The sequence below is a fragment of the Leptonychotes weddellii genome, chromosome 3 (genome assembly GCF_054177405.1).
Source record: "Leptonychotes weddellii isolate Sample4059 chromosome 3, ASM5417740v2, whole genome shotgun sequence".
NCBI lineage: Eukaryota > Metazoa > Chordata > Mammalia > Carnivora > Phocidae > Leptonychotes > Leptonychotes weddellii.
The window spans coordinates 162,230,844-162,255,715 of record NC_138371.1 but is presented as its reverse complement, the minus strand read 5'-3'; the positions used below and the strand labels follow the sequence as shown (position 1 = coordinate 162,255,715).

General features: G+C 44.1%; 1 protein-coding gene and 1 long non-coding RNA gene across 6 annotated transcripts in view; one reads left to right on the top strand and one right to left on the bottom strand.

Moving 5' to 3' along the window:
* The window catches only part of ABCC4 (ATP binding cassette subfamily C member 4 (PEL blood group)), a 231,460-nt gene that overhangs the window by 163,547 nt on the left and 43,041 nt on the right, over positions 1 to 24,872 (top strand). For all 5 annotated transcript variants that reach the window (XM_081815104.1, XM_031028548.2, XM_081815103.1 and 2 more), the window contains 5 exons: positions 8,514 to 8,664; positions 14,347 to 14,466; positions 15,644 to 15,754; positions 16,893 to 16,987; positions 18,083 to 18,274. In XM_081815104.1, the coding sequence (XP_081671230.1) occupies positions 8,514 to 8,664; positions 14,347 to 14,466; positions 15,644 to 15,754; positions 16,893 to 16,987; positions 18,083 to 18,274 (669 nt within the window). The remainder of the gene's footprint in view (positions 1 to 8,513; positions 8,665 to 14,346; positions 14,467 to 15,643; positions 15,755 to 16,892; positions 16,988 to 18,082; positions 18,275 to 24,872) is intronic.
* On the bottom strand, positions 9,205 to 13,957 carry LOC145720684 (uncharacterized). The gene is made up of 2 exons (XR_014143857.1): positions 13,816 to 13,957; positions 9,205 to 10,523 (listed from the first exon to the last, which is right to left on the bottom strand). It is a non-coding gene; the product is annotated as an uncharacterized LOC145720684 (long non-coding RNA).

Below are 24,872 nucleotides of genomic sequence, written 5' to 3'. Positions count from 1 at the left end.
ATCCACTTTTCAGTGGCGTTAGCTATGACTCAGGATTAAGAGCTGGTGTGGATACAAAAAGATCCAAGACCAACAAATGGTGGGTGAAAGGAGTGATTAGTGTATCTCAAGTAAAGGAAAGTTAGAAAAGTTTAATCTTAAAGAGAGATTGTATAGATGTCTTCATACAAATAAGACACACCAGTGTTCCCTAAAGCTCTGATTTAACGGAGCTGATTGAGTTGGGTGAAGTCAAAAGAGACAAGTGACAAAGGAGGGCTCTGGGAACCAGAGTTGATTTCTCAACTCCCCAAGACAGGCAAAGTGCCTGTATAAGCATGTCCCTTATACCTGCAGACTTAATATGAACCATAGGTTGGTGTCAAGGGTTAGTAGCTTATATTTAAGAGCCTTCTATATTTTTCCCTTTGCTTTTATATATCCAGTAGTTGAAGAGTAATGAGGAGGTGATGTTTTAGTTCTTAATAGTTTGAGTTGGTATAGCCTGTTCAAAATTTTACTGCTTCCACAAGAATCTTGTATTAGCCAGCAGCATAATCTATGTGATAGTCACTTCATTGAAAGCTTATTTTTTTTATCTCATATGTTTCCAGAATAAATAGGTAGAAGAATCTCTCCTACACCCACATCAGTAAACAGCTTACTGATTAAAAACTAGGCGTCGTTTTTTTTCTTCTCTCTAAATCAGAAGAAAATCTTGCCATGTTTTCTTGCCAAGAAGTGAATCTTGCTCTGTTTATTGCACGTAAGTCCTATCTTCTGCAAAATCAGTAATCGTTTAAGGCAATCTGGATGATTTGTACTTATCAGAACTTGGAACAGAATTTATAAGAGTCTGACTGACAGCAGAATTCAAAGCTTTGAAATTCCTTTGAGGTGTTAGCAATCTTAATGATCCTGATTTTATTTTTTAATACTGTAAACACATAATAAAAGTACTGTCTACTGACTAAGTGGCCCTCTGATTAAATACATATTTCACTTTGTGCCTAATAGAAGTCTGAGAGCAAGCAAGAGTTCAAATAAGAATGGGGTGAGTCAGAAGTATGGATGACATATTTATTTGCATAAAATAAGAAGAATACATTTTTACTGCTGTTTATAGGAAACCTGTTCCTTGGCACAAGCTTCACAAAGACTAGCAGGAACAGACTCCCATGGAATTAAGTTTAAAGTAAATTGTGGGTAGATACCTAGGAATTCCTACAGGGCTGTAAGCAGTTGGGTCGTTAAATGCTAAACAGACAAACCAGTGCTTTTTTTATTACTTGTGCTTGTGAAAGAAATACTTTAAAATCTGTAAGGTGAGGGGCACAGTATTAATTCTAGAGGAAGACACGTCCTGGGGAAACTGTTTTCAGCACCATCCAAATACAAATACGAAGCATGTAGAATAGTCTTATTTTGTGTTTTTGGGTTTTGTGTATTTATTTCAGTTAAATTTGGCTCTTCCCCTGCTTCCCCCAAATCCGTTTGCTTTCTGGGCTTATACCTCATGAAACTTTTTTTTTTCCTTATTCAAACAGTATTTCTTAAATCAACATGTGTTTGTGTGTTCTATTAGCAAGCATTTTTAGGACCTTTTTAATGATCAGCTCTGCTCTGTGAGATGAGCAGGCTGCTCTTCCCTAGGAGCTGGGAATCTAGGACTGAGCACCTCATGGGGAAGACCAGATACAACCACAAGAAACCCCACAAAACCTGGACAATGCAAAAGAAAGGGAAAACATAAAACAGGAGTGTATTTAGGTATTTTAAAGTATGAATCTTTATATGGAGTGCAATATCATGCAGAGATTATAAGATTATAAGATTGTAATTATAATGTGATTATAATAATTAATTTACTATTAATTATTATTAATTATTATTAACTTTGGACAAATCCCTAAACCTCTCTGAGCATCAGTGAGCATCAGTTCCTTCTTTGTGGGTGGAGGTGATAATCCCTCCTGCTCCGATTGAATGTGTGGGTGAAATGACATAAAGCATGTGAAATACCAAAGAGCTTGGACACATGGCAAGCCTCGCGGAATGTTATCCATTGTTGGTGTTGGGGGGGGGGGGTAAGGCAATTGTACCTTTCCTTGTTTTATTTTGTTTTTGTTTTTAAAGATTCATTGATTTATTTATTTTTTAAGATTTTATTTATTTATTTGACAGAGAGAGACTATGGCAAGAGCAGGAACACAAGCAGGGGGAGTGGGAGAGGGAGAAGCAGGCTTCCCGCGGAGCAGGGAGCCCGATGCGGGGCTCGATCCCAGGACCCTGGGATCATGACCTGAGCCGAAGGCAGATGTTTAACGACTGAGGCACCCAGGCGCCCAAAGATTTATTTATTTGACAGAGAGACACACAGCAGGAAAGGGAACACAAGCAGGGGAAGTGGGAGAGGAAGAAGCAGGCTTTCTGCTGAGCAAGGAGCCTGATGCGGGGCTCATCCCAGGCCTCTGGGAGAATGAACTGAGCCAAAGGCAGACGCCTAAGGACGGAGCCACCCAGGCGCCCCCTTTCTTTGGTTGTTAAGGAGATATGGAGATTTTCTTCAGTATTATGAGGAAATTTGCCATCGGCACTAGCAATAAAGCAATGTCGTTTTTCTCAAGATTTGTAACTGGGCAGTTTTTCAAACAAAGCAGTTAAACTTTTTCATAAGAATTGTTTTTTCCTTTATTGCTTTTGTAAACTGCATTAACAGTTTATTTAGATGCCCATGTGGTTTAATCAGAAAGAACGGCGGCTCATAGGACACTTCCTTTCTGAGGAAGAGAGGCTCCTTAGGCATCTGTTCCACAGGGGATGGGGACAGGGTCCTCCTGGTATCCGAACCAGTGTGGTTGTTTACCAAGAAGGCCAGCCTGCAGTGGACACCACTAAATCTCCTGGGATTCAATAGTGCACAAAATCTTGCTTTTGTATTTCTCTTGATACCGACACCGGTTCATGATGCATGAAATAAATAGAAGATGCCAAGTTGGTCTCTTCCTTTGGCCATATTGAATAATCTGGCGTTTGGTTTGGTTTGGTTGATTCGGAGGTTCTCCACCTTTTTCTTTTTCTTTTTTTTTTTTTTTAAAGATTTTATTTATTCATGAGATACAGAGAGAGAGAGGGAGGCAGAGGGAGAAGCAGGCTCCCAAGGAGCAGAGAGCCCGATGCGGGACTCGATCCCAGGACCCTGGGATCATGACCTGAGCCGAAGGCAGACGCTTAACCATCTGAGCCACCCAGGCGCCCTCTCCACCTTTTTCCTTACTCTCCCAGACATGCTGAGCAGTTTCAGGGCAGGAAGTCTTCACAAAGAAGTGAGGCTTAAAGCAGAAAAAGAATACGGAATAAGACAAGAAAAATCTCAAAAAATGTTGAGTTGCCACCATTATCCTGAGGTTATCTTTGGGAGGCCTACAGGAGGGGTGAAAACAGAGAGGACCGAAAATGTAATACCTATGAGGCTTATTGGTCATCTTATGTCAAACGTGCATAGCCAAAGAAAAGCCTCAGTCACGTTGGTACGTGTGACATCATTACCACATGCAGGGGGCAATAACTTCTGCTCTGATGAGTCTCTGGGTGGTACTAAGTTGCGCCAGTGGTTAAAGTGAGCCATGTCTCAGGATCCAACTTCCATGATATTTTTAAGATTCTTTGGGCCCATAAATCTGTTAATGCAGCATCCCTCCTCTTCTGGTCCTGGCTTCCAGAGCACACGAAAGGGTAATAATGTACTTAGGATGTTAAGCTTGGACTGCTAGGCACTTTATATACATTATCTCATTTAATTCCCACTACCTCCCCTCAGCCTTTTATGTTGGTGGGATATCCCAGTGAAGATGAAACGGTGAAATGGGTTACTTCTCCTGTTCCTATTCAAGAGGGTTGTCCTAGACCCTGTCAGATAGCACAGTGCCAGGCGAATGCAGTTTCCCTCCAGGCCTTGGCTGACCTTCTCTGTAAGCTGCAGAATTACTCTGAATTAGAAAAAGTCACATGTCCTCTCAAGTGAATGACATACAAGAATTGTTTGTATTTGTTCCTGTGGGTTCAGAGATTTCGGATCACGTTCCTAACTGGTATGTTCCAGGTGGGATGCAAGCCTATCCAAATAACGATTACCCTTAGATCTTGGGCATCAAGGATTGGCTCAGGTGCTTCTGGGTCAATGTGTTTCTTGCTGTGTATAGAACATTGTCTCTGTGCCTTTGCATGATCAGAGGCACAGAAGCACAGGTTGAGGGCGTGGGTCATCAAATAGGCTTGGAATCCAATCAGATGGGAGAAAATGAGTGTGTACCTTGCATTAGGCTCCTTGGAATTCCTGAGAATATGGAAGGAAGAAATGAGATCCCTTCAAGGAAGGGATAGGGGTTTGTTGTCCACCAGAATCTTCTGTTTCCCCCTTCAGAATATTACCTTTTTTGCTTGGATACCGTTTTTGTCCCTTGCCAACTTCCATAAAGAGTTTGCCTGCAGGGGGCACCTGGTAAACCATGAGACTCTTGATCTCAGGATTGTGATTTCGAGCCCCACGTTGGACACAGAGATTACTTAAAAAAAGTTTGCTGGCAGTAAAAGATTAATATATGTCTATACGTAAATATGTATAAATGTAAACCTGCACATTATGTTTTTACAGTATAGTATAACAACTAATTCACTGTGAGGCTGGCTATAGCAAGACCCACAAATAGAAATAAACTCTTACAGAAACCCTCTTGGAATTGCTTCAGAATTTGGGGGCATCAAATCTGAAAGACCTAACCTAACTTGGGAGTTTCTGAGAGTAGCAGCAGTTAGTGGTCCTCAATGGCTACCCAAGAAAAGAGAGCATTGGTACAACTCCAGTGGAGCCCTGTGTTTTGAGCTTACCTCTGATGCCCAGGTAATCTGTTGGGCTGGGTTAGCCATAAAAGGATCCCACCCTAGGGAGAGCCAGGTAGTTGGAACAGGTGAATAATTGTTCAATCAAATGATGTTAGTCTGCTGAAAAAATTGTCAATTTTTTTTAGATTTTTATTTATTTGAGAGAGAGAGTGTGAGCACAAGCCAAGGGGAGGGGCAGAGGGAGAGGGAAAAGCAGACTCCCCCAGCTGGACAGGGAGCCCAGCTCGGGACTTGATCCCGGGACCCTGGGACCAAGACCTCAGCTGAGGGCAGATGCTTAACTCACTGAGCCACCCAGGCATCCGAAAAATTGTAAACTTGTATGTTTTTATGATTAACAACATCTCATATTTTTTTTTCCTGACAACTAATAGTGGCAAGCCTAGTGATTACTTAAGACCAGACATAGAAGGAGCTAGAAGGACCCCTCTTCATGAGTGTGAAGTAAGAAGCTTGGCTTCCTAGTTGGTGTAAGAGGGTGGGATACATCAGTTAATACAGTAGCTGTCAGAAATTGGTCAGGTGTAGGTATGAAAGCAGAGAGGCCCAGACAGCCCTGTTTCCTCCATTTATGATTGGACTTTGTTCCTTCAGAATTCCATGCCTCTTCACTTTGGGTTTTGTATGGATACCACATTGGGGACTGGCAGAAACCATAAAAGCACATGAGTCTACATCAAAATAATGCAGTTTGATTCCCCGGGGCTCCTGTCCACACATTCATAGTTCTGGAAGTTTCCTCCTTTCCCCATGCACCTGCTGCTTGCAGGATTCCCTGCCCAGGCACTGTTCCTGGCTTTCTCTGTAACACAGCAACATCCCAGGAGAACTTGGGACCACTACTTAACCTCCTAGCTTTCATATCCCTTATCTGCAAATGGAAATGACAACTCCTACTTTTCTCATTCAGAAGCTGGTTGTGAGGATGCTCTGAGAAAACTGATTTGAAATAGCTGGGAGATGATAACCTGTGTCTCTGTCAGGCATTACCCTGCTAATCCTTTCCTCGGAGATGCGCCCTGGGGCCTGCTGCCCTGGCTGGCGCGCCTTCTGAGAGGCCACAGAACAACCTAGGTTAACCTTTGCAGCCCGGCTCCCTCTTGGGCATCGTGTCCGTCAGCTGTGATTACTACGGCAAGTTATTCATTGCCGCTCCTTGTTTGTTAAACTAGCCTGTGAAATTCGGTCATAAGTCACGGAACCTTCTAAACTGTGTTCATGGATTCTTCCCTGTATTTCCACAGCCCTCTGTGGCTTGTGCACATGGCTCTGGGTTTGTATCCATCTGAGTTCATAAACTTCAGAGGCCTTGGCCCATGCCATGCGAACTCGCCCATTCCCACCACTCGACGACCCCAGTGTCCTAGCAGGCAGATGCGAAGGGTTCTTTGCATTCATATCTCCTGAAGTCATGCACCATGATGTCCTACTTTTCCTGACAAAGATGGATACTTCAGTTAGCATCATGCAGTGACTTGGGTTTCTTTGCTTCCTGGTCTTTTTAACCAATATCATTTCCCAAGGTAAAATTATCTCCTGGGATCGAGGTCATGATTGAGTGTTCCTAGAACCCCACTCAGCTCCTTGTGTGCAGTTCACACCTGACACGTGGTGCCTGCTCTTGTTACCATCATTAGCCTTTGAAATAAAGATTGTAAATATTTATCCTAATGATAGAAAATTTAATATCCAGAAGACAAAATTTATTGTTGTTTTGGCAGTAAAACAATTTTTTGTCGTATTTTCATTTGAAATCTTTATTTCAGAAATATGATGGCTTGGCCTATAAAAATGGGGCATCAAGGATTAGCCTTTGTTTTATTGAAGTATAGTTGACCCACAGTGTTCCCTTAGTTTCGTGTGTGCAACATAGTGATGCTCCCGCCCTGTACTTAGGCTGTGCTCACGTGTATGGCTCCCATCTGTCCCCATACAACACCCAGCGGTACCATTGACTCTCTTCCCTGTGCCGCACCTTTTATCTCTGTGACCTATTCGTTCCATAACTGGAGGCCTGTATCTCCCACTCCCCTTCCCCCATTTTGCCTGTCTGTCAACCCCCTTCCCCTCTGGCAACCATCATTTCTCTGTATTTATGGATCTATTTCTGCTTTTTGTTTCCTTCTTAGATTCCACATATAAGCGAAATCATATAATACTTGTTTTTGTCTGACTTTACTTCACTTAGCATAATGCCCCCTAGATTCTTCCATGTTGTCACAAATGGCACGACCTCATTCTTTTTTATTCATTCATCTATTGAGGGACACTTGGGCTGCTTCCATAGCTTGACTATTGGAAATAATGCTGTGGTAAATAGAGTGGAGCACGTTTCTTTTCAAATTAGTGTTTTCCTTTTCTTTGGGTAAATACCCAGTTAGTAGAGTTGCTGGATCACATGATATTTCTATTTTTAATTTTTTGGGGAGCCTGCATTCTGTTTTCCATGGTGGCTGCACCAATTTACATTCCCACCAATGGTGCGTGAGAGTTCTCTTTTCTCCACATCCTCACCAATACTTGTAATTTCTTGTGTTTTTGATACTAGCCATTCTGAGTGGTAGAAGATGATGTCTCATTGTGGATTTTGATTTGCATTTCCTTCATGATTAGTAACGTCAAGCACTTTTTCATGTGTCTGTTGGCCCAGATGATAAAACTTAAAAAAATTTTAAGACCTTGTGTTTCCTTATTATCAAAATTCTTCATCAGATTTTTAAGAAATATCAAAAATGGGTTGCATTGTATTTCTCTTCTTTCTTTATGAGGCATGCTGATGAACTCTGAAATTCCTTAAGTAAGGTCTTTAGAGGAAAAATTAAGGACAAATTAGGGGGCTCAATTAAGTCAAGAATGTATTCCTGAACAATAAAAAGTTGCATTATATTGAGGACCAGCTTAAATATATCATGATGGCTAATGATGTAGGCTCCCTGTCTCCGTGACTTAATGCTTTGCAGTCTTGGTCAAGTTGCTTTTCCTCTCCCTGTGCTTCAGTCTCTGTCTGTAAAATGAGATAGTACTAGTATTCTGTAGGGCGATTCTGAGGATTAAATGAGTTAATACACGTGAAATATATAATGGGTAGTCCTGTACGCAGTGAGCACTCAGTAAGTGTTAATTGTGGATAGAAAGCCAAGAAAGAGGAATCCCCACTTCCAAAGGTAAACACTTAAATTTTTCCACTGAATTTGTAATTAACCACTTCTTTATCCCTACATGTATAGTTGAGTCTTACGGATTCCTCCTCTGTGATTCCCACTTGCTGATTTCCCTGATAATACTACCAACCCGTGATAGTTTGGGATTCAAGTCCTGCTCTCTCTGAGTCTCAAACTTTCTCATTTACTAAATAGGGAAGATTGTAATGCCACTCCTCTAGGGCTACTGAGCATAGTAAAAGAACTCATATCTAGAAAGTTTCTTACTGTGTTTGGCACGTTGCAAGTATGCAATAACTATCATCAGGACCACCTATCATATTGTTATTTCTTTGATGGGAAAGCATTCCCTGTCATTCCAACAAGTCTTTGGAAGAAAGGAGTTGAATCTGAACTGAACAACCCATTACAGTCTATGTTTGAAGAGAATTCTTCATAAGAAGCCCTCTGTATCTATTTTCCCTATTTCAGACGTTTCTACAAGTTCTTGGTGTGGTAGGCGTGGCGGTGGCGGTGATCCCGTGGATCGCGATACCTCTGATTCCCCTTGGCATCCTTTTCTTTGTTCTTCGGCGATATTTCTTAGAAACGTCGAGAGATGTCAAACGCCTGGAATCTACAAGTGAGTACAGAGGCTCTCAGGTTGGGATGGCGATGCGGGCTCACTTCCATTCATGCTGTAATTAAGGAGGCCCCTGAAACTGTGCAGACTCTATCTTCCAGACTTTTTTTTCTCCAAGTTAACATTAAATCATCGAATACTGTGTCCGCCGTGAGTCAATATGGCACTTGGAACAAATGGTGCTGGTGGCTTGGGACACCAGGAAGGGACAGGGGCAGCTTTGCCAGGGCCACCAGGAAGGGACAGGGATGTCTGTGCATTAAAGCTCCACTGGAATGTGAGCACCATGAAGATAGGGGCCATTTCTGTCTCGGTCATGATGTACTTCCTAACATAGAGCAGGTACTCAATGTTTTTAAAGAAATATTTCATGTTGGAACTAATACAAAGCGAAAATACGGAATTTTTCTTCCCCTGAAGGGTCTAGAAATGACAAAGAAAGGGAAAGATTAGGGAAAGGAGAAGAAGGTGTCATATGTCAGAAGTGATACATTTGAAAAATACATTACTACCACACACTCAAAAAATGGCAAAAAAAAGTTGCGGTTGTTAAATGTTCTGAAAAGACAAGCACTGTTATTTTCAGTCTTACTCTTTATTATCACTAGTATTTCCTGTCATGCCACACTGTTTAACGTTCCCCCCCTCCCCTTAGGCTGTTCCTATAAATGGATCCTGAATATAATTCCCCTGGGAGGACACAGGAGAGGGTTCTGTTCGGTATACATTTAGTATGTTTTCTATACAACTTCTTAGTTTTGGAATAATGGGAAAACACGGTTAATTACAGAGGATGAAGTAATTCAGAGCTTATCTCATTAATGCACAAACATATTTCATTATTACTAAAACAAGTCATAAGGAGTGTTGATTGTTGTATTTAAAAAAAAGGGGGGGGGTGCCTGGGTGGCTCAGTCGTTAAGCGTCTGCCTTCGGCTCAGGTCGTGATCCCAGGGTCTTGGGATCGAGCCCCACATCGGGCTCCCTGCTCAGCGGGAAGCCTGCTTCTCCCTCTCCCACTCCCCCTGCTTGTGTTCCCTCTCTTGCTTTCTCTCTCTCTGTCAAATAAATACATTAAATCTTTAAAAAAAAGGGCGGGGTGTAAAGACCTAAACATAAAAAAGGAAGATGTTTGTATCAGAAACCTCAACTATGGATAGTCACTGCAAATTAATACCACCTTAGCTTTCTGGACGCCAAGCTAAAAAGAGAAACACTGGGTCTCATGGTTCTCTGATCTACCAAGTGGAAAAATACAAGTTCATCAGAATACAGTTTTTTTTGTTATGATGTATGCATGTTTCTTTTTTTTGTTTTGTTTTAGAGCATGGGCAGGGGAGGGGCAGAGAGAGAGAGAGAGAATCCCAAGCAGGCTCCACACTGAGCACAGAGCCTCACTCGGGGCTTGATCTCATGACCCAGAGACCATGACCTGAGCCGAAATCAAGAGTTGGACGCTTAATTGACTGAGCCGCCCAGGCGCCCTGGTTAATAAAAATTTTTGAGAGGGATTTATCATAAGTGTTTGCATAAAGGATAATGGGCATTGATTTCATAAAAGCTATAGAAAATTTTTTCAGTCCTCTGAGAACCAGCTAAACTACCATGAAGTGTGGTTTTGTGGGGTGTTTCCTTGGGGCAGCAAAGCAGTGTTGTCCAGATGTGTGGACCATCGGGCTGATGTGATGTTACCATGGCGGGACGTGGAGAAGGTTGAAGAATAAGTGATGAGCTCCAGCCAGTCTTTTGTGTAAACAACAAGGCTTCAGACATTTAGGATTGGAGGCCACTCATGAAATGGAGTCTGTTGTCATCAGTCTTGTTCTACAGAAGGTCTCAGGTTTATTCAAACGGGGTCTCTGGAATAAGAGAGAAGGGGCTCTCCTGAGTCTTTTTCAAGAAACAGCATAGGGTTATCCTAGGGTTTGATCTGGAGATTGTGAGAACGTTAGCATGGCCCCTGTAGGATATTTGGAAATAACGTGGAATATTCCTGCACCCCAGTAGGCTACAACAATACATTAAGTACAGATATTCCTACCTCCACGCACCCAGATAACCAAACGTTGGCAGCCAGTTGATTAGAACTGTTTGTCGTCATCTATCTGGGTCACAGGTCTGTGCCATAAATAACAATTCTTTTGTTTTTCTCTAAGCAGTAAGTGAGTATTTCTTGTGGCCGCTGCTGGACCCACCAGCAAAAAGGAGGATAAAAGGAGGATACCTGATTGCTGTGGCTACCAGGCATAAATCTGCTTCCTCCTTGTGCTTTGAAAGGACTGTTGAAGTCCCGAGGATGATTTTCAGATCGTACTGCCCAGCTGCCTCTGAAACCTCAGGCCAACATTTAAGCCACTTTAATGACATATGCAGTTGTGATCATAATGGTTTCCCATTTTCGCAAAAGTGAGCATGGTAGCACCATTCAATCATAAAGAAGTGCACAAAACCAGAATCCTAGCCAGCTCTCATCGTTTGGCAATGCCGGAGTTATGAAGCTACATCCAAATTCCGTGTGTAAGGGTACTGTGATCAACTAGCAATGTCTGCCGTGGGCATTGCTGGGGAGGGCTAACCGTGTGTCCCGTGTTTCAGACCATAGACACTCACGTCTGCTGTTGTTAGTTCTCGTGCTGGATTTCCAGGTGCTTAATAAGATACACAGTAATGGATAGGGCTACTGGAGATGCACTAAGGATGATTTTGGGGGTTTTCTAAACGTAAACTACAAAGTCTGGAGAAAAATGCATTTAGTTGCATGTTGGCATCTTGATTTAACCTGTTTATTTTCCCTCTGAGACACTGTGGCAGTGATTAAAAAGCATATAGCATTGGGAATAAGAGCTGGGTCTGACCCCCAGCTCTACCACTTAGTTAATTTACTACTTGGCCAGTGTTCTTAATCCCTCTGCTTACTTTGCCCTCTGTCAAATATGTAATCGCACCTGCCCTCTGGGGCTCTCGTGAGGATTGTTTGCGCTGATGGCTGTAAAGTGCTTCCTGGCCACATGGAGAGGTGCTAGAACCTTGAACGTGAGGGAATTAAGAACATGACAACCAGCAGGGCTCACCTAACGTGAATGATAACCTACAGCAGGGCTGTTGGCCAGGTCCTTGAGGCAGTTCCCTGCCCTCTCCCTCCTGAGGAGGGTTTGCAGTCCTTGTAGGGTATGTCCCAAAGAGTCCTCAGGGGCGTGGGACACACAGTCGTCAGTCTCGTGAAAGGTAGGGTTGCATTTGTCAGACTGCTGGCTAGCACCATGGTTTCTCTAGAGGTCTACTTCAGGATGGCCAGCTCAGTCATTGTGGGGAGAAAGGCGTTATATTGGGCAAGAGCATATACCAGAGCCTTCGCTTTCCATTTCCCTCCACGGGGCCAGTTAATTTTCATTGCAGACCCTCCAGTTCATCATCCTGGCATCCCGCTGAATCCTAAGTGTGTGAAAGAACAGGATAGCCTTTCCCTGGTACAGAACCCTGCTATACCACTTGTAACTCTTGGGTCTGAGGTAAACTTGGTGATGTGGTCTTTGGGTTCCCTGGTGTTCAAGGCCGGGACAGCCCCTGATTTCTGAAGTCGACCCTGCCCTGAAACCTTAACCAGGGAAGATCAGTCACAACCTTGATCTGCTGATGAGGGAAGCCAGTGAGGATGGCCACACGGAAGCATTTCATTCAAGGTCTCTCCTTGAGTGAATGGCCACATCTTCCTTCTCAGAAATGTTGTCTGTGATAAAACCGTTTATGTCCCCAAATTCGCTTAAGACTTTTGGTACTTTCTTGATAGAGTCATGGGCCTGGAACTCTCCTGAGTCATCTTGCTAAGCACCCTGTTTCCACATTGACTATGTTTTGGGCATTTGCTAGGGAGTGCAAAAAAAGGCCTGTTCAGAACCTTCAGCCTTATTTATTTAGAGCATGGCCTTGGTCCCTTATGTTCATATTATTGTTTTAAAATTACAAATTTAATGGAAGCTAAAATGCATAAAGGCTAAAGGTTCCTCAGTATAATGAAGAGAGAGGGTGGTGTGGATCCTAGATCAGAAACCTACAACCTGGACGGTCCAAACCACCACTGAATTCACTTGAGGCTCTTTGCCTAAAGTAGATACGAGGGGAAATGTTAGCTCATGCCTCAGTTCAGAGAAGGTTTTTTCCTTAAAGCAGTATCCTACGTGAGGGCCCTTAACGGTTAATATCCCAGTCAGATATCCCAGTCAGGAAAGAGGCCCACAGCCCAGCGTGTCCCATCTTCTCTAAATGCCAGTGTCTCACACGGAGAAGTCTGCTCCTTCCTTGCTTGAGGACCATGGTCACTAAGCTCCAAGAGGAGGTCCTGTTTCTGCACGTTTGTACCCAGCATCTGCCCCCCCATACCTTCAATGCCCACATGCACAGAGGCATTGACTGAACTCACACAGAGAGGCATCTGGATGCCAGGCTAAGGAGTCAGGCTCTAAAATAAGTGAGTTTTCCCCTAAGTGGTTTCTCCCCATCATTTTATAAAACCTCTGCAGCCTCTCATGAGATAAGTGATCTGCCTTTGCCCTGAACACCCAGGGATTTTACTAACACCTCTTTTTTAGAATGTGCACAGGTAACAAGGTAATAAGTCAGTGTTACCTGCTGATAAAGCACAAAGTATTACTCATCCCAGAGAGAGGTCCCAGGCTCGCAGCACTGCCCCGACAATAGCTGGTCATGGCCTCATTCATGGTGCCCAGCAGCCTGTAGCCCACCTCTTCTCTGATTGGCGGGAGCCAGACCTTGGTGCCCACACACAGTGTGCTCCTAGAGAAGGTACCAGGGAAATGAATGGCCGGTTGGATGACATCAGGCCCCAGACCACCATGAAGTTATTCAGAAGAGAATGGCTACTGAGTTCATGGTCAGGTTCTGGAAGAGTGATTGATGTTAGTGTCACACAGCGACCTCCAAACACCAGGTGTCCAGCAGGGCAGGCTCCCCCAGCCAAAGTCCAGACTATTCAAAGACACCATGGCTGCCCAGGCCCTGTGGGCACAAGGGCAGTGCAATACCCAGGTTCTCCGGTACCCCGGAAAGAGACTGTTGGCACGGGAGCAGGCACAGGGAGATGCCCCAGGATGCAGGGAGAATGGCAGGCTGCCCAGACCCTTACACATCACTCACCTGTTACAGTTTCAGGGATGCGCTGACTTTATCCCAGCCCTTAAGTAATAGTCACATAGCAGAGATGGACACACAGATAGGCAGTCATAATTCAGTGTGGTGAGTACTCTAGCAGAATTAAATTTAAGAATGTTAGTGACTCAAAAATTACTCAACAGAATTTCCTCCCAGAGGGCTGTCGGGGAAGTGTTATGGAGGGAGGCCATGTCTGAGGAGGACCTTGACAAATGAGTTAGCAAAGAAAGAATTTAGTTATTCAGATCTAGGAAGGATTTGAATTTGGTCCAAGATTGGTTCGGAGAGAAACTTGCATTTTCAGGTCTTTAACGTGAAGCGTGGTGTGACCAGGAGTTTGAGGGTTGACATGTTGTTCATCTCCAGGAGGGGCACCGTCCCTTCTTCCCCAAGCAGCCTGACGTCACAGAGCTCTGGGTGTGCTCTTTGGGGGGCCATGAAGCCACAGGGCATGGGAGGCAGTTGGTTTCCCCACATCCCAGGCTCACAGCTTTGTGTCTGTCTCTGCTTCCCCAGCGCGGAGTCCGGTGTTCTCCCACTTGTCGTGCTCTCTCCAGGGACTCTGGACCATCCGGGCATATAAAACTGAAGAGAGGTTCCAGGAACTGTTTGACGCTCATCAGGATTTGCATTCAGGTCTGTAAGTTGCTGGAAATGGTTTCAAAGAACGGGATAGGCTCCCTCTCTTGTCCTTAGTGGTCAGTTCCTCTCTCTCTGTCTGCCGCTGGCCCAGCCCCACATCCTTCCTCAGCATGTCTTCGTCCCCTCCTCTCTGCCATGACTCCTCAGAATCTTCTGTGTGCTTCCCGTTCCCCTGAGATCCCAGTGGCTTGCATTGTCCTTCCATTACCACTCCCTGTGACTTTCTGTCCTTTTAGGGCAGGGGTCAGTGAACTTTTCTTGTAAGGGCCCAGATAGTAAATGTTTTAGGTTTTGTGTACTTGATTGTCTATTGCAGCTCTTCAGCGTTGCTGTTGTAACAGGAACACAGGCAAAGATACTACCTCAGCAAATGGCCATGGCTGTGTTCAAATAAAACTTTATTTACAACAACAGGTGGTGGGCCATTCTTGGCCCACAGATTGTAGTTTGCCAGTTCTTATTGTCAGATCATGTAGGGTGACAGAAATTCCTGAGGAAATCAGTTTCCTGATGATCAGATTTGCTACCCACTTGATATGTATTATTCTCTGTATCTGTGAAGTTTTTTGCTATGTAGAAGCTTCAGATTTTCCTCTAAGTTTATAAAATCCTGGCCCATCTTTCCAATCTTTATTGTATTTTGAAGATAGGATGGCATTTTGAAAGCTGCAAGTAGGTACTTGTAGCAAAAGTGATCCTTGAGCTACTGGATCCTAAGGAATAAACACTGTGCAGGGCCCTCTAGTAAGTATGGAAGGTGCTGGAAACAACGTGGGAGCTGCTGTGCTTTCTGCTATCAGAACTGGGAACAGTAAACCACATGAGTGGACAAGCCTCACGTTGAGGTTTGGCACTATGAAAAATGCACTGATGAGCCCATTTTTTCATGTTTTTTATGATGATCTTATTTTTGTTTATAATCTCTGGGTTGAGTTTTTCAGTGCATGCTTCCCACAAAGCCACTGTACGGATTCTTACCTGGACCATACATCGTCCTGTGTCAGAACTTAGCTTTCTGGAACCTTTAGGTTCCTCAGGTGTGGAACTTTGCTGTCCATGTTGTGTAAAAACCTCCTGGAGCTCACCCTTGCAAAATGCTCTCCCTCATTCAGAGTAGTTAACGTGGTTTTTCTACTTCTTCCTTTTGCTTATTTTGCTTCCCCAAATCCAGAGGCATGGTTCTTGTTCCTGACAACGTCCCGATGGTTTGCCGTGCGTCTGGATGCCATCTGTGCCATCTTGGTCATTGTTGTTGCCTTTGGGTCCCTGATTCTGGCAACAAGTAAGTACAGATGTGAAGAACTATTTGTGGTATGATTACAATTTATAGCTGCGTTTACAGTTATTAAATTAAACTCTTGCCACCTTGTCCGATGCCATATACTGTTTGGTTCTAATGAATCACATGAAAGCATTTGCCGTGTGTCAGGTCAGGTGTGATTCAGCAGCGTGGTCCATGCTGAGTGGTCATTTGGATCCCGACGAGTTCCTTCTGTCTTCAGACAGGTTGAGGACCATGCAGCTGTAGCAGCTCACTTTCTGTACATTCCTGGTGTGGCATCTGGTTGTTGTGAGGAGAGAACCAAGTTTTCCGTTACGCATTTTGTCCATCTTAGGGCTTTAGGTTTTCACAATAGGGCTGTTCGGATCTCTTGGCTGTACCTGCCTGGTACCCTGGGTTGAGAAAATACTCAGCAGGAGAGAATGCTAGCCTCCCTGCCAGGTGGGTACCGGATGAGCAGGTGTTGGTGTGCATGGCATGCATTCACTATCCCTAACTATTCCATGGTAACAACGCTGAATGACAATATTTAATAATGGAACAGTGAGAGGAATAGTTTAGATTTAAAAGCACTAGCTCTTAGAACCCATTGCCTTGTTTTTAGTGGTTTCCAACTGCGGTTATATTGGCCGTAGTATGTGAAATTAGGTAACGGGGCTCTTGAAACCATCAGGCTGGGAGTCTGAATAATGACATTATTTCTCACCTGTGGCAGACAGTCAAGTGTGTGTCAATCCTGTGGGGATTAATAAGCTCACTTAACAGTCTTTCTGAATTTATGGCGACTTTTCTATTTTATTATGGTCTCAATCATCAGATAGTAAAAGTATAACTGTTACTATCATTATATGCAATGTACTTAAATATTATAAAGGAATCTTGTTGGTAACGTGACAGAAGGACCTGTGCTTGGGGTTAAGAATGTGTCTGCCTTCGGCTCAGGTCATGATCCCAGGGTCCTGGGATCGAGCCCCACATCGGGCTCCCTGCTCGGCGGGAAGCCTGCTTCTCCCTCTCCCACTCCCCCTGCTTGTGTTCCCTCTCTAGCTGTGTCTCTCTCTGTCAAATAAATAAATAAATAAATAAATAAAGAATGGAACTAATTTTATTCCCCTTCTTCTTCCTGTTTCTGCTGTAGATGCTGGGCAGGTTGGCCTGGCCTTGTCCTACGCCCTCACACTCATGGGGATGTTCCAATGGTGTGTCAGGCAAAGCGCCGAAGTGGAGAATATGGTAATGTTTATCTGAACGTTCTGAGCCTTTTCAAGTCTCCCTGCCATTAAATGGCATAAAAGCACTTCTAATGTAAAATATTAAAACTGTTATTTTTACATTGTAGCTAATCAAGTTTTTTAGAGCCTTCTTCCATCTGTTTAAGGTTAACGTTAAATAAAATATATACATCTTTTTCTCAGTCTTCTGTGTGCTATGTCAGCAGGTTTTATATTCACCACAAACTGTCTTCAAATGTAATAAATGTCTCTCTCTGTAGGAGGGAGGTTCTGAAATCCTGGAGAGGATATAAGCTAATTTCTTAGAGGCCTGTTTATTTTTGTTTCTTAATGGGTAATTCCTCATTCCTGATAAAAGAAGAATTCAGTGTTTTGAGGGTGTTTGTTTAATGAATAGGTGTCTCCCCTTGCGCCCCCTCGCCCATTTTAGCATTTATTCTTGTATGTGTTGAGCACCTGAATTTGCTGGTGTCCCTTCTTTCTGGTTAGAATAAGCTCCTTCTCGGGATGTGCTAGTCAAAGGTATCGGGATGGTTGTTTGGAGGCCTTAGTCAATAGGTAAATTATCTCCTCTTTGGAATATTTGCACCTTCTCCTAAAGAGGAAAAACAATGAAAAAGAAATCTTTCCCATGTGCTCTTCTGATAGAGGAGAAAGTGACTCATCATTAAAATGAGATTTGATGACTTAGCCAGTTCAGCTCCCCTAAGACAGATGGCTCTTCTGTAGCCAGATTATGGATTCTTGGCCACAAGTATTCCTTTCTTTGATAAAATCCTCGTATTTTTTGTTCAGATGTGAAAAGTGGAAAAATAAAATAAAATCTGTAACATTCTCTAAAAATCTCTACTTCTGTAATTCTTTTAGTTTTAATGTAATGCTGAAGGAAGTAGCCCTAAGGGAAAGTGTTACAAGACCATGCACAGGTTTGTAAATCATCAGAGTCCTCATCAGACTCTTCCTCCTGTCCTTTGGGAATATTGAGACCTGAGATGTCCTTAACCAGCTAGTATAAAAGATCAACAGTTCATTTATAATCTCATAATACCTGTGAGAACCTCCATTCCTAAGCCATGTGGTGTCCTTTGTCTTTCAGATGATTTCAGTGGAAAGGGTGATGGAGTATACAGACCTTGAGAAAGAAGCCCCTTGGGAATACCAGAAGCGCCCTCCGCCGAGCTGGCCCCAAGAAGGCACGATTGTCTTTGATAATGTTAACTTCTCGTACAGTTTAGACGGGCCTCTGGTTTTGAAGCACCTGACAGCACTCATTAAATCAAGGGAAAAGGTTTGTTTAAGCCATCTTGCCTCTTTAAAATTTCCACAAAAGATTTAACACTGCATCTGCTTGTTGGCTCCTTGGTGAACGTGTCGGGGGGCTCCTGGTGCCTCTGTGGATATAAATTAGATCTGGTGATCCTATTGGGAAGTCTTGGAAATTGACCATGGAATGGGGATGCCGGACTTTCCTCGTGTTGTGAGCTCCCTCGTGGTGCTTGGTGGGCTGATCCAGGACACTCTTATTATTCATGCCTGAGACCTGGAAGTCAACCCTAGCTCCTCATCACTAACGTTTTCAATATCTAGTTCCTACCTATTCTTACTTCTTTGTATTTCTCAGATCCTTCTCTTCCTCCCCCATGGCATCCTCTATTTACAGCCCTCAGTCCCGTCCTTTTCCGGAGACTTGCCCTCCTATAACCCATATTCCCTTGTCCTCCCACCCGTGGACTGCTTCTTTCTGAAACAGATCTGATCTTTACGGGCCTCCTGATTGCTCCCAGTCTGGGTGCGCTGGGGGGTGGAACCATAGCGAGGCCTCAGATCCACTCGAGCTGGAGTTGCATGGCCAGCTCTCAGCCACCAGAGAAGAGCCTGGAATCTGTGACCCAGTCAGGGGTCAGGAGCCAGAGCCCCCAGCAGGAAGCAGAAAAGGGCCCAAAGTTGATGAAAGGAAACCCAAGGGGGTGGGGGATGATGTATGCAGGAAACCACTGAGAGATTTGTGACCTGCACTTGCCTGTGTCTTTGTCCGTCAGCAGTGAGACTTGGGTCCCTCAACCCACATCAGGGCAAGCTCTTTCCCCACCTACCTCTCCAGCCTCAATTCCGTAAATATTTTTTAAAATTTATTTGAGAGAGAGAGAGAGAGCGAGCATGAGCCAGGGTGGTGGGGCAGAGGGAGAGGGAGAAGCAGACTTCCCACTGAGCCGGGAGTCCGATGTGGGGCTCGATCCCAGGACTCTGGGATCACGACCCGAGCCGAAGGCAGACGCTTATCTGACTGAGCCACCCAGGCGCCCTCCAGCCTCAATTCCCAGCATGCCAAACTCCCACATGGGTATTGTGTAGCTTCTTCCAAAGCCTCCTGTCCTCCCCGTCCCCAGCATGTGCACTCTGCCCCTCTCTCTCCAGAGACCCTTCCCTTCTGTTATCTGGCTGGTGAAAGTCGTCTCATTTTCAGTCAACTCAGATGCATCTGCCTCTACGAGACCCTTAATTCTTCCACAGCATCTTATGTATTTTTTATGACAGCATTTACAGTACGCGTATGTTTATAGCAGCATTATGAATGCCAAAAATGGAAGCAGCGCAAGTTATTCATCAGTGTAGGAATAGATACACAAATGTAGTACGTCTATACGATGGAGTATTATCCAGCCTTAAAGAGGAAGCAACTTCTGACATATGGAAGAACCTCGAGGACATTATGCTAAATGAAATAAGCTCAAGGACAAAACAGGACAAAGACTGTCTAATTCCACTTACATGAGATTCCTGACCTGCTCAGATCCGTAGAGACAGATAGTAGGATGGTGATTGCCAGGGGCTGGGGGAGACGTGAATGTGGAGTTAGTGTTTAACAGGCACCGGGTTTGAGTCTTGCAAGGCAAGAAGAATTCTGGAGACTGATGGCACGGCACTGTGAGTGTCCTTAGCACCACTGAACTGGACACCTGAGAAATGGCTGGGTTGATAAATTTTATGTTACATGCATTTTACCACAATTAAAAAAGAGAATTAAAAATGCAAATGAAAAAATAAAAGGTAGCACTGGCAGCCTGCTTTGTAATTTGGGCTCTGTATCTCACAGTACCCTGAGGCTGCTTATTTTCATCTTCATTCCCCCGAAAATGGTATTGTGCAGGGCACATCGTGGGGCTGAGGGTCTGCTGGTGGGGATGATGAGTGAGTAATACGCAGGGGTGAAGCAAACCAGTCACAAAAACATATGTGCATCCCAGGCAGCTACTGTAAACAGCTCGTTACCTAGATGTGTTAAATACTTTAGGACCTGCTCTTTCAAGCTCTTTCTACCCCAGATGCATTTAGTGGACTGTAGCCATAATTTAATGATTATACCCTTGTGACATGAAAGAATAAATATTCAACTTAATACCCAAATGATACCCAGGGAGCAGCTTTAGTAAGTCACGTGGCAAAAGCTGGCTCCTCATTATTTCCAGCCCCATTTGCAGATCCAGAGGACGGTGAGGGCGGCCGCGTCCAGAGAATGTTAACCGTAGCTGGTTCTGTCCCTCCGAGCCTGTCAGGGATGCTTGCTTACTTGAAGACCGTGTGTCCATCAGAATGCACGTTCTAGACATGATTCTGTTAACTTGCACGCATCTTAAATTTCCCTCAAAGCCATACACTGAATTACCTAAGAAACTGTGGTAAAACTTAGAAATATAACAGGTTTGTATTTTTCCATTTTAACCCGCCCCCCCCCAATCATAGGATTATCTGAGATTCTGCAGTGTTGAGGGGATTGAATTTGGAGACAGTTATAATAAGGACAGTAACTTTTGGTTTGTGTCTTGGTCCTCGGACAGTGTCCCCTTCCACGGCATTTATGTGATTAGCGACTATAGCCAGACCACGGAGTCATGAAGTGACGTCACTGCCTGGGGAGCTAGGTCCCAGGATTTGTCTCCTCTCCACCCAGCCCCAGCCCTGTTATTCGGGGACACCACCATCCCCATCCTTTGGTGTTGTATTTGATTGGGACAGACTGTTGCAGGGTCAACGAAGGGGTAATGCACCAACACAGCAAAGGCGGGGCTTTATTCTCCTCCAGCATTTTCCTCTGCTGTCCGGATTCCTCGAAGTTACAGTAAACAGGAAAATGTAATAGGTACTAAGCAGGTTTCTAATTCGTGGAAGAAATAACAAGTAAAAATAAAGAACCAAAATGAGGTAAACAGCACCCTAGGCTTCCTGGTTAGATTCTAAACACTGGCTGCATTTTTCATTTAGATGATTTTGTGGTTGATTTGATCATTTTAAAGAGTACTGGGCCATTTTAAAGCATTTTCCAGCTCTAGAGGTAGATTGATTTTGGTTTGTTATTTTTTTTTCTTGCTCAGAGCTATTACTTGGATAATACATTTTTACAGATGTGTACTAGACCTTGCTATAATGTGCAAGAATAATAGTTTCCTACGTTTTCTCCTCTTTTACATAATATCTTCTCAGAAACCCCTCACCTCCCTCCAGTTTATCTCACTTCCCCTGCTGACTTTCTCATTCCTTGCTGCCCAGACCGTGGTAGCTGCATCACCTGGGAACTTCTTAGAAATGCTGACTCTCAAGCCCACCCAGACCTCTTGTCTCCGAATTCCCTTTGAACGAGCCCCCACCCTGCTAAAAAGTCTTCTCTCCCGTAGGCAGGTTTGGAGGACTGTAACTCATGATTTCTAAGAAATGTCCTTTGACAGTTGAAATTGGGCTCATGAATTATCCCAACCCCTGTGACTGATCATGACACTCTAGAAAGTTCTATGTCCCCTCCCTATAGGTTTATTTACCTTTATATTCTGCAAGTTATGAAATTTACATTATAATTTAATTCCGTATGACTCTATGTTTATGCATCTATTTGTCTTTTTGGTGGAGTCTGTCTGCATCACAGACAGCGTTTCTCCTGCTCTACGGCCTTCCCCCCTGCCCTCCTACAGGGTCCCTCGGTATTGTATCAGGCTGGGCCCTGCTTGGGCCTGGAGTCACAGACCACCAAGTATAGCAATATATCTGAGGCCCTTTCACCACCTGTTGGGATGAAAAATTCATCTCACGGCCCCAAGCAGGCCAGTAGGTCTGTGTGGCCTCTCTCCTCACTCCAGCTGTAGGTGCCCACCTGACCACGGGTATCCTTTTTGCTCAAAGATGTCAGGTCTTTTGTCCCATCCTCTACATTATACCCCCCCATATCCACATCATGCTTTAAATGTCAGGCAATAAGATCAGTAGGAGAGGCCAGTTCCTTGATCGCAACCACAGCTGTCCTGTCCCCACTTTCTTGTAGCCAGGGAGAGGGACGTAATGAGTTGCCAGGCCACCCACGTATCAGGAGGCCATCAGCAGAATGGACAAGCGTTGGGCAGACATGACTTTGAGTCCCATTCTGCCCCTTCCTGGCTCTGTTATTTCAGGCAAGCTAATTAGTCTTATTAAGCCTCCCTCTGATCTCTTGCAAAATGGAAGTAATAGGTCACCTAGGGTTGTACACTTCAACAGGATGAGACCCCCCAGCTCCAAGACTGGTGCCAAACAGATGTTCGGACAACGGTAGCCATCACTGCCTTGGGGTATAACGTGGCCATAACCAGGTCCAGTGTGGATGTTGTCATCTGCCATTTGCATTAATTTATATGGTGATGGGCTCCATGGGCCATGTGTGCCTTCTCTGCCCAGTGTGGATGTTGTCATCTGCCATTTGCATTAATCTATATGGTGATGGGCTCCATGGGCCATGTCTGCCTTCTCTGCCCAGTGTGGATGTTGTCATCTGCCATTTGCATTAATCTATATGGTGATGGGCTCCATGGGCCATGTCTGCCTTCTCTGCCCAGCCTATCCTATACCTCAACAGTGTGGCAATAGATTTTCTATGAACTTGTCCATCCTGACTTAAACGCCTCAGTTCTGTATAGAATGCCTGTTTGGCACAGGACACCACGTGTAATAAAAAGAATGCAAAGGTGAATCCATGACAGATCCTGCTGTCCAGGAGAACAAGGAAGGTCGTATAAAATTCGCTACTAAATAAGCTAGAAGGCAGTCACGATTTTTATCAAAGTTTAGAAAAAGATCATCTGTGGCGTGAGAGAAGCCCACATGCAGGGACAGGAAGAGCATTTGCAAGGAATTAGGCATTTGGGATAGACTTGGTGACATGTGGGCGGGATCTCCGCAGGTAGAAATGCATGGGAAGAACATTCAGGGTGGTGGGACCAGCATCAGCAAAGACATGATGCCTTGATCCCGCAAGTGAAGGATCAAGCCCCTGCAGAGCATTTGGGGAAGTGAAGGACCAGGTACGTGGCATACCCTTGCACATGTAATTCTCGCAACTTCCTAGTAATCCCAAGGGAGCTGATTCCCGGCGATTTAAGGATGGAGAGTCCATGGAGATGCTTTCATAGAAGGGACTTCCTGAGACAGTGTAATAGGCACAGAGCTGTCCTGCAGAAACTCGGTCCGAGGAGTGAGCGCACGTGACCGTGGTGGGAAGAGGTGGATAATAGGAAGCCAGTAGCCATTGTGTAGTCCTAGCAAGATGTAAGGGGGAAAGTGAGTCTACTTTTTGGAATCAAACTGATGTCAAGTAAAACAAAATTATAGGGGTGTCTGGGTGGCTCAATCGGTTAAGCGTCCAGCTTTTGGTTTCAGCTCAGGTTATGATCCTCTGGGTCCTGAGATCAAGGCTCCATGCTGGGCATGGAGCCTGCTTAAGATTCTCTCTCTCTCTCTCTCTGCCCCTCCCCCACTGCTCACGTATACACTCACTCCCTCTCTAAAAATAAATAAATAAAAATAAAAATAATGTTACAACACTCAGGCTTGTGAACATGCAGGGAAACAGGAGTCAAAATTGATATCTTATTTCTAGAGGGTAGCTTGGCATTACTTAACAGACTCCTTTGAAAATGTTTATACCTGTTTTTCAGCAATTCCACATCTAAGAATTTTTCTTAAGGAAGTAATTAGAGTTGTTTGTGAAGATTTAGCTTCAAGGATATTCAACACAGTTATTTATAATAACAAAATATTGGACATAGCCTAAATATCCACAAATAGGGGGGCCTGTTAAATCAATGATCGCATATAGTCTAATATTATGTGGCCATTAAAATATTCTCTTGAAATATTAAGTGAAAACAGTTTACTACAATAGGTTCATATTACTCTCATTTTGTTTAAATCTATGAGCTTGTATCTTTCTAGACATAGGTCTAGAAAGAAAATATATCAATCTGAAGAATGGTTTTATTTTTATTTTATTATTTTTTAAAGATTTTATTTATTTGACAGAGAGCACAAGCAGGGGCAGTGGGAGAGGGATAATCAGGCTCCCTGCTGAGCAAGGAGCCCCCCGCAGGACTCGATCCCAGGACCCTGGGATCATGGCCTGAGCTGAAGGCAGACGCTTAATGGACTGAGCCACACAGGCATCCCTGAAGAATGGTTTTAAATCAAAGTGCTGGGGTTATGACTAGTATTTATTGACTTTTTACATTCATTTGCACTGACTATGATTAAGCATTGATTTTGTATTTTAAAAGGTCATGCAGCCTTGCACTCAGGTGAGGGACTGAGTCAGGAAAGCTTGTGGAGGTAGAATCTTTAGGGCCTGGTGCCATGCTGGACGGGGAGGAAGCTGCAAGTAAGGTTAATGTGTTGAGCCCATGAGCCTAGGAAAGAAGTTATGAGATTAAGATGGGGAAGTTGGAAAAGGCAGCTTGTAAGTTAATCATGTTGAGTTTGATCTATAAAGAGAGATCCAGATATAAATGTCTCACATGCTGCTGTGGTTGTCAGAAACCAACCTCAGCCTCATTGGGAAAACATAAAGGGTTAATTGTAAATCAGCTTAAATAAGA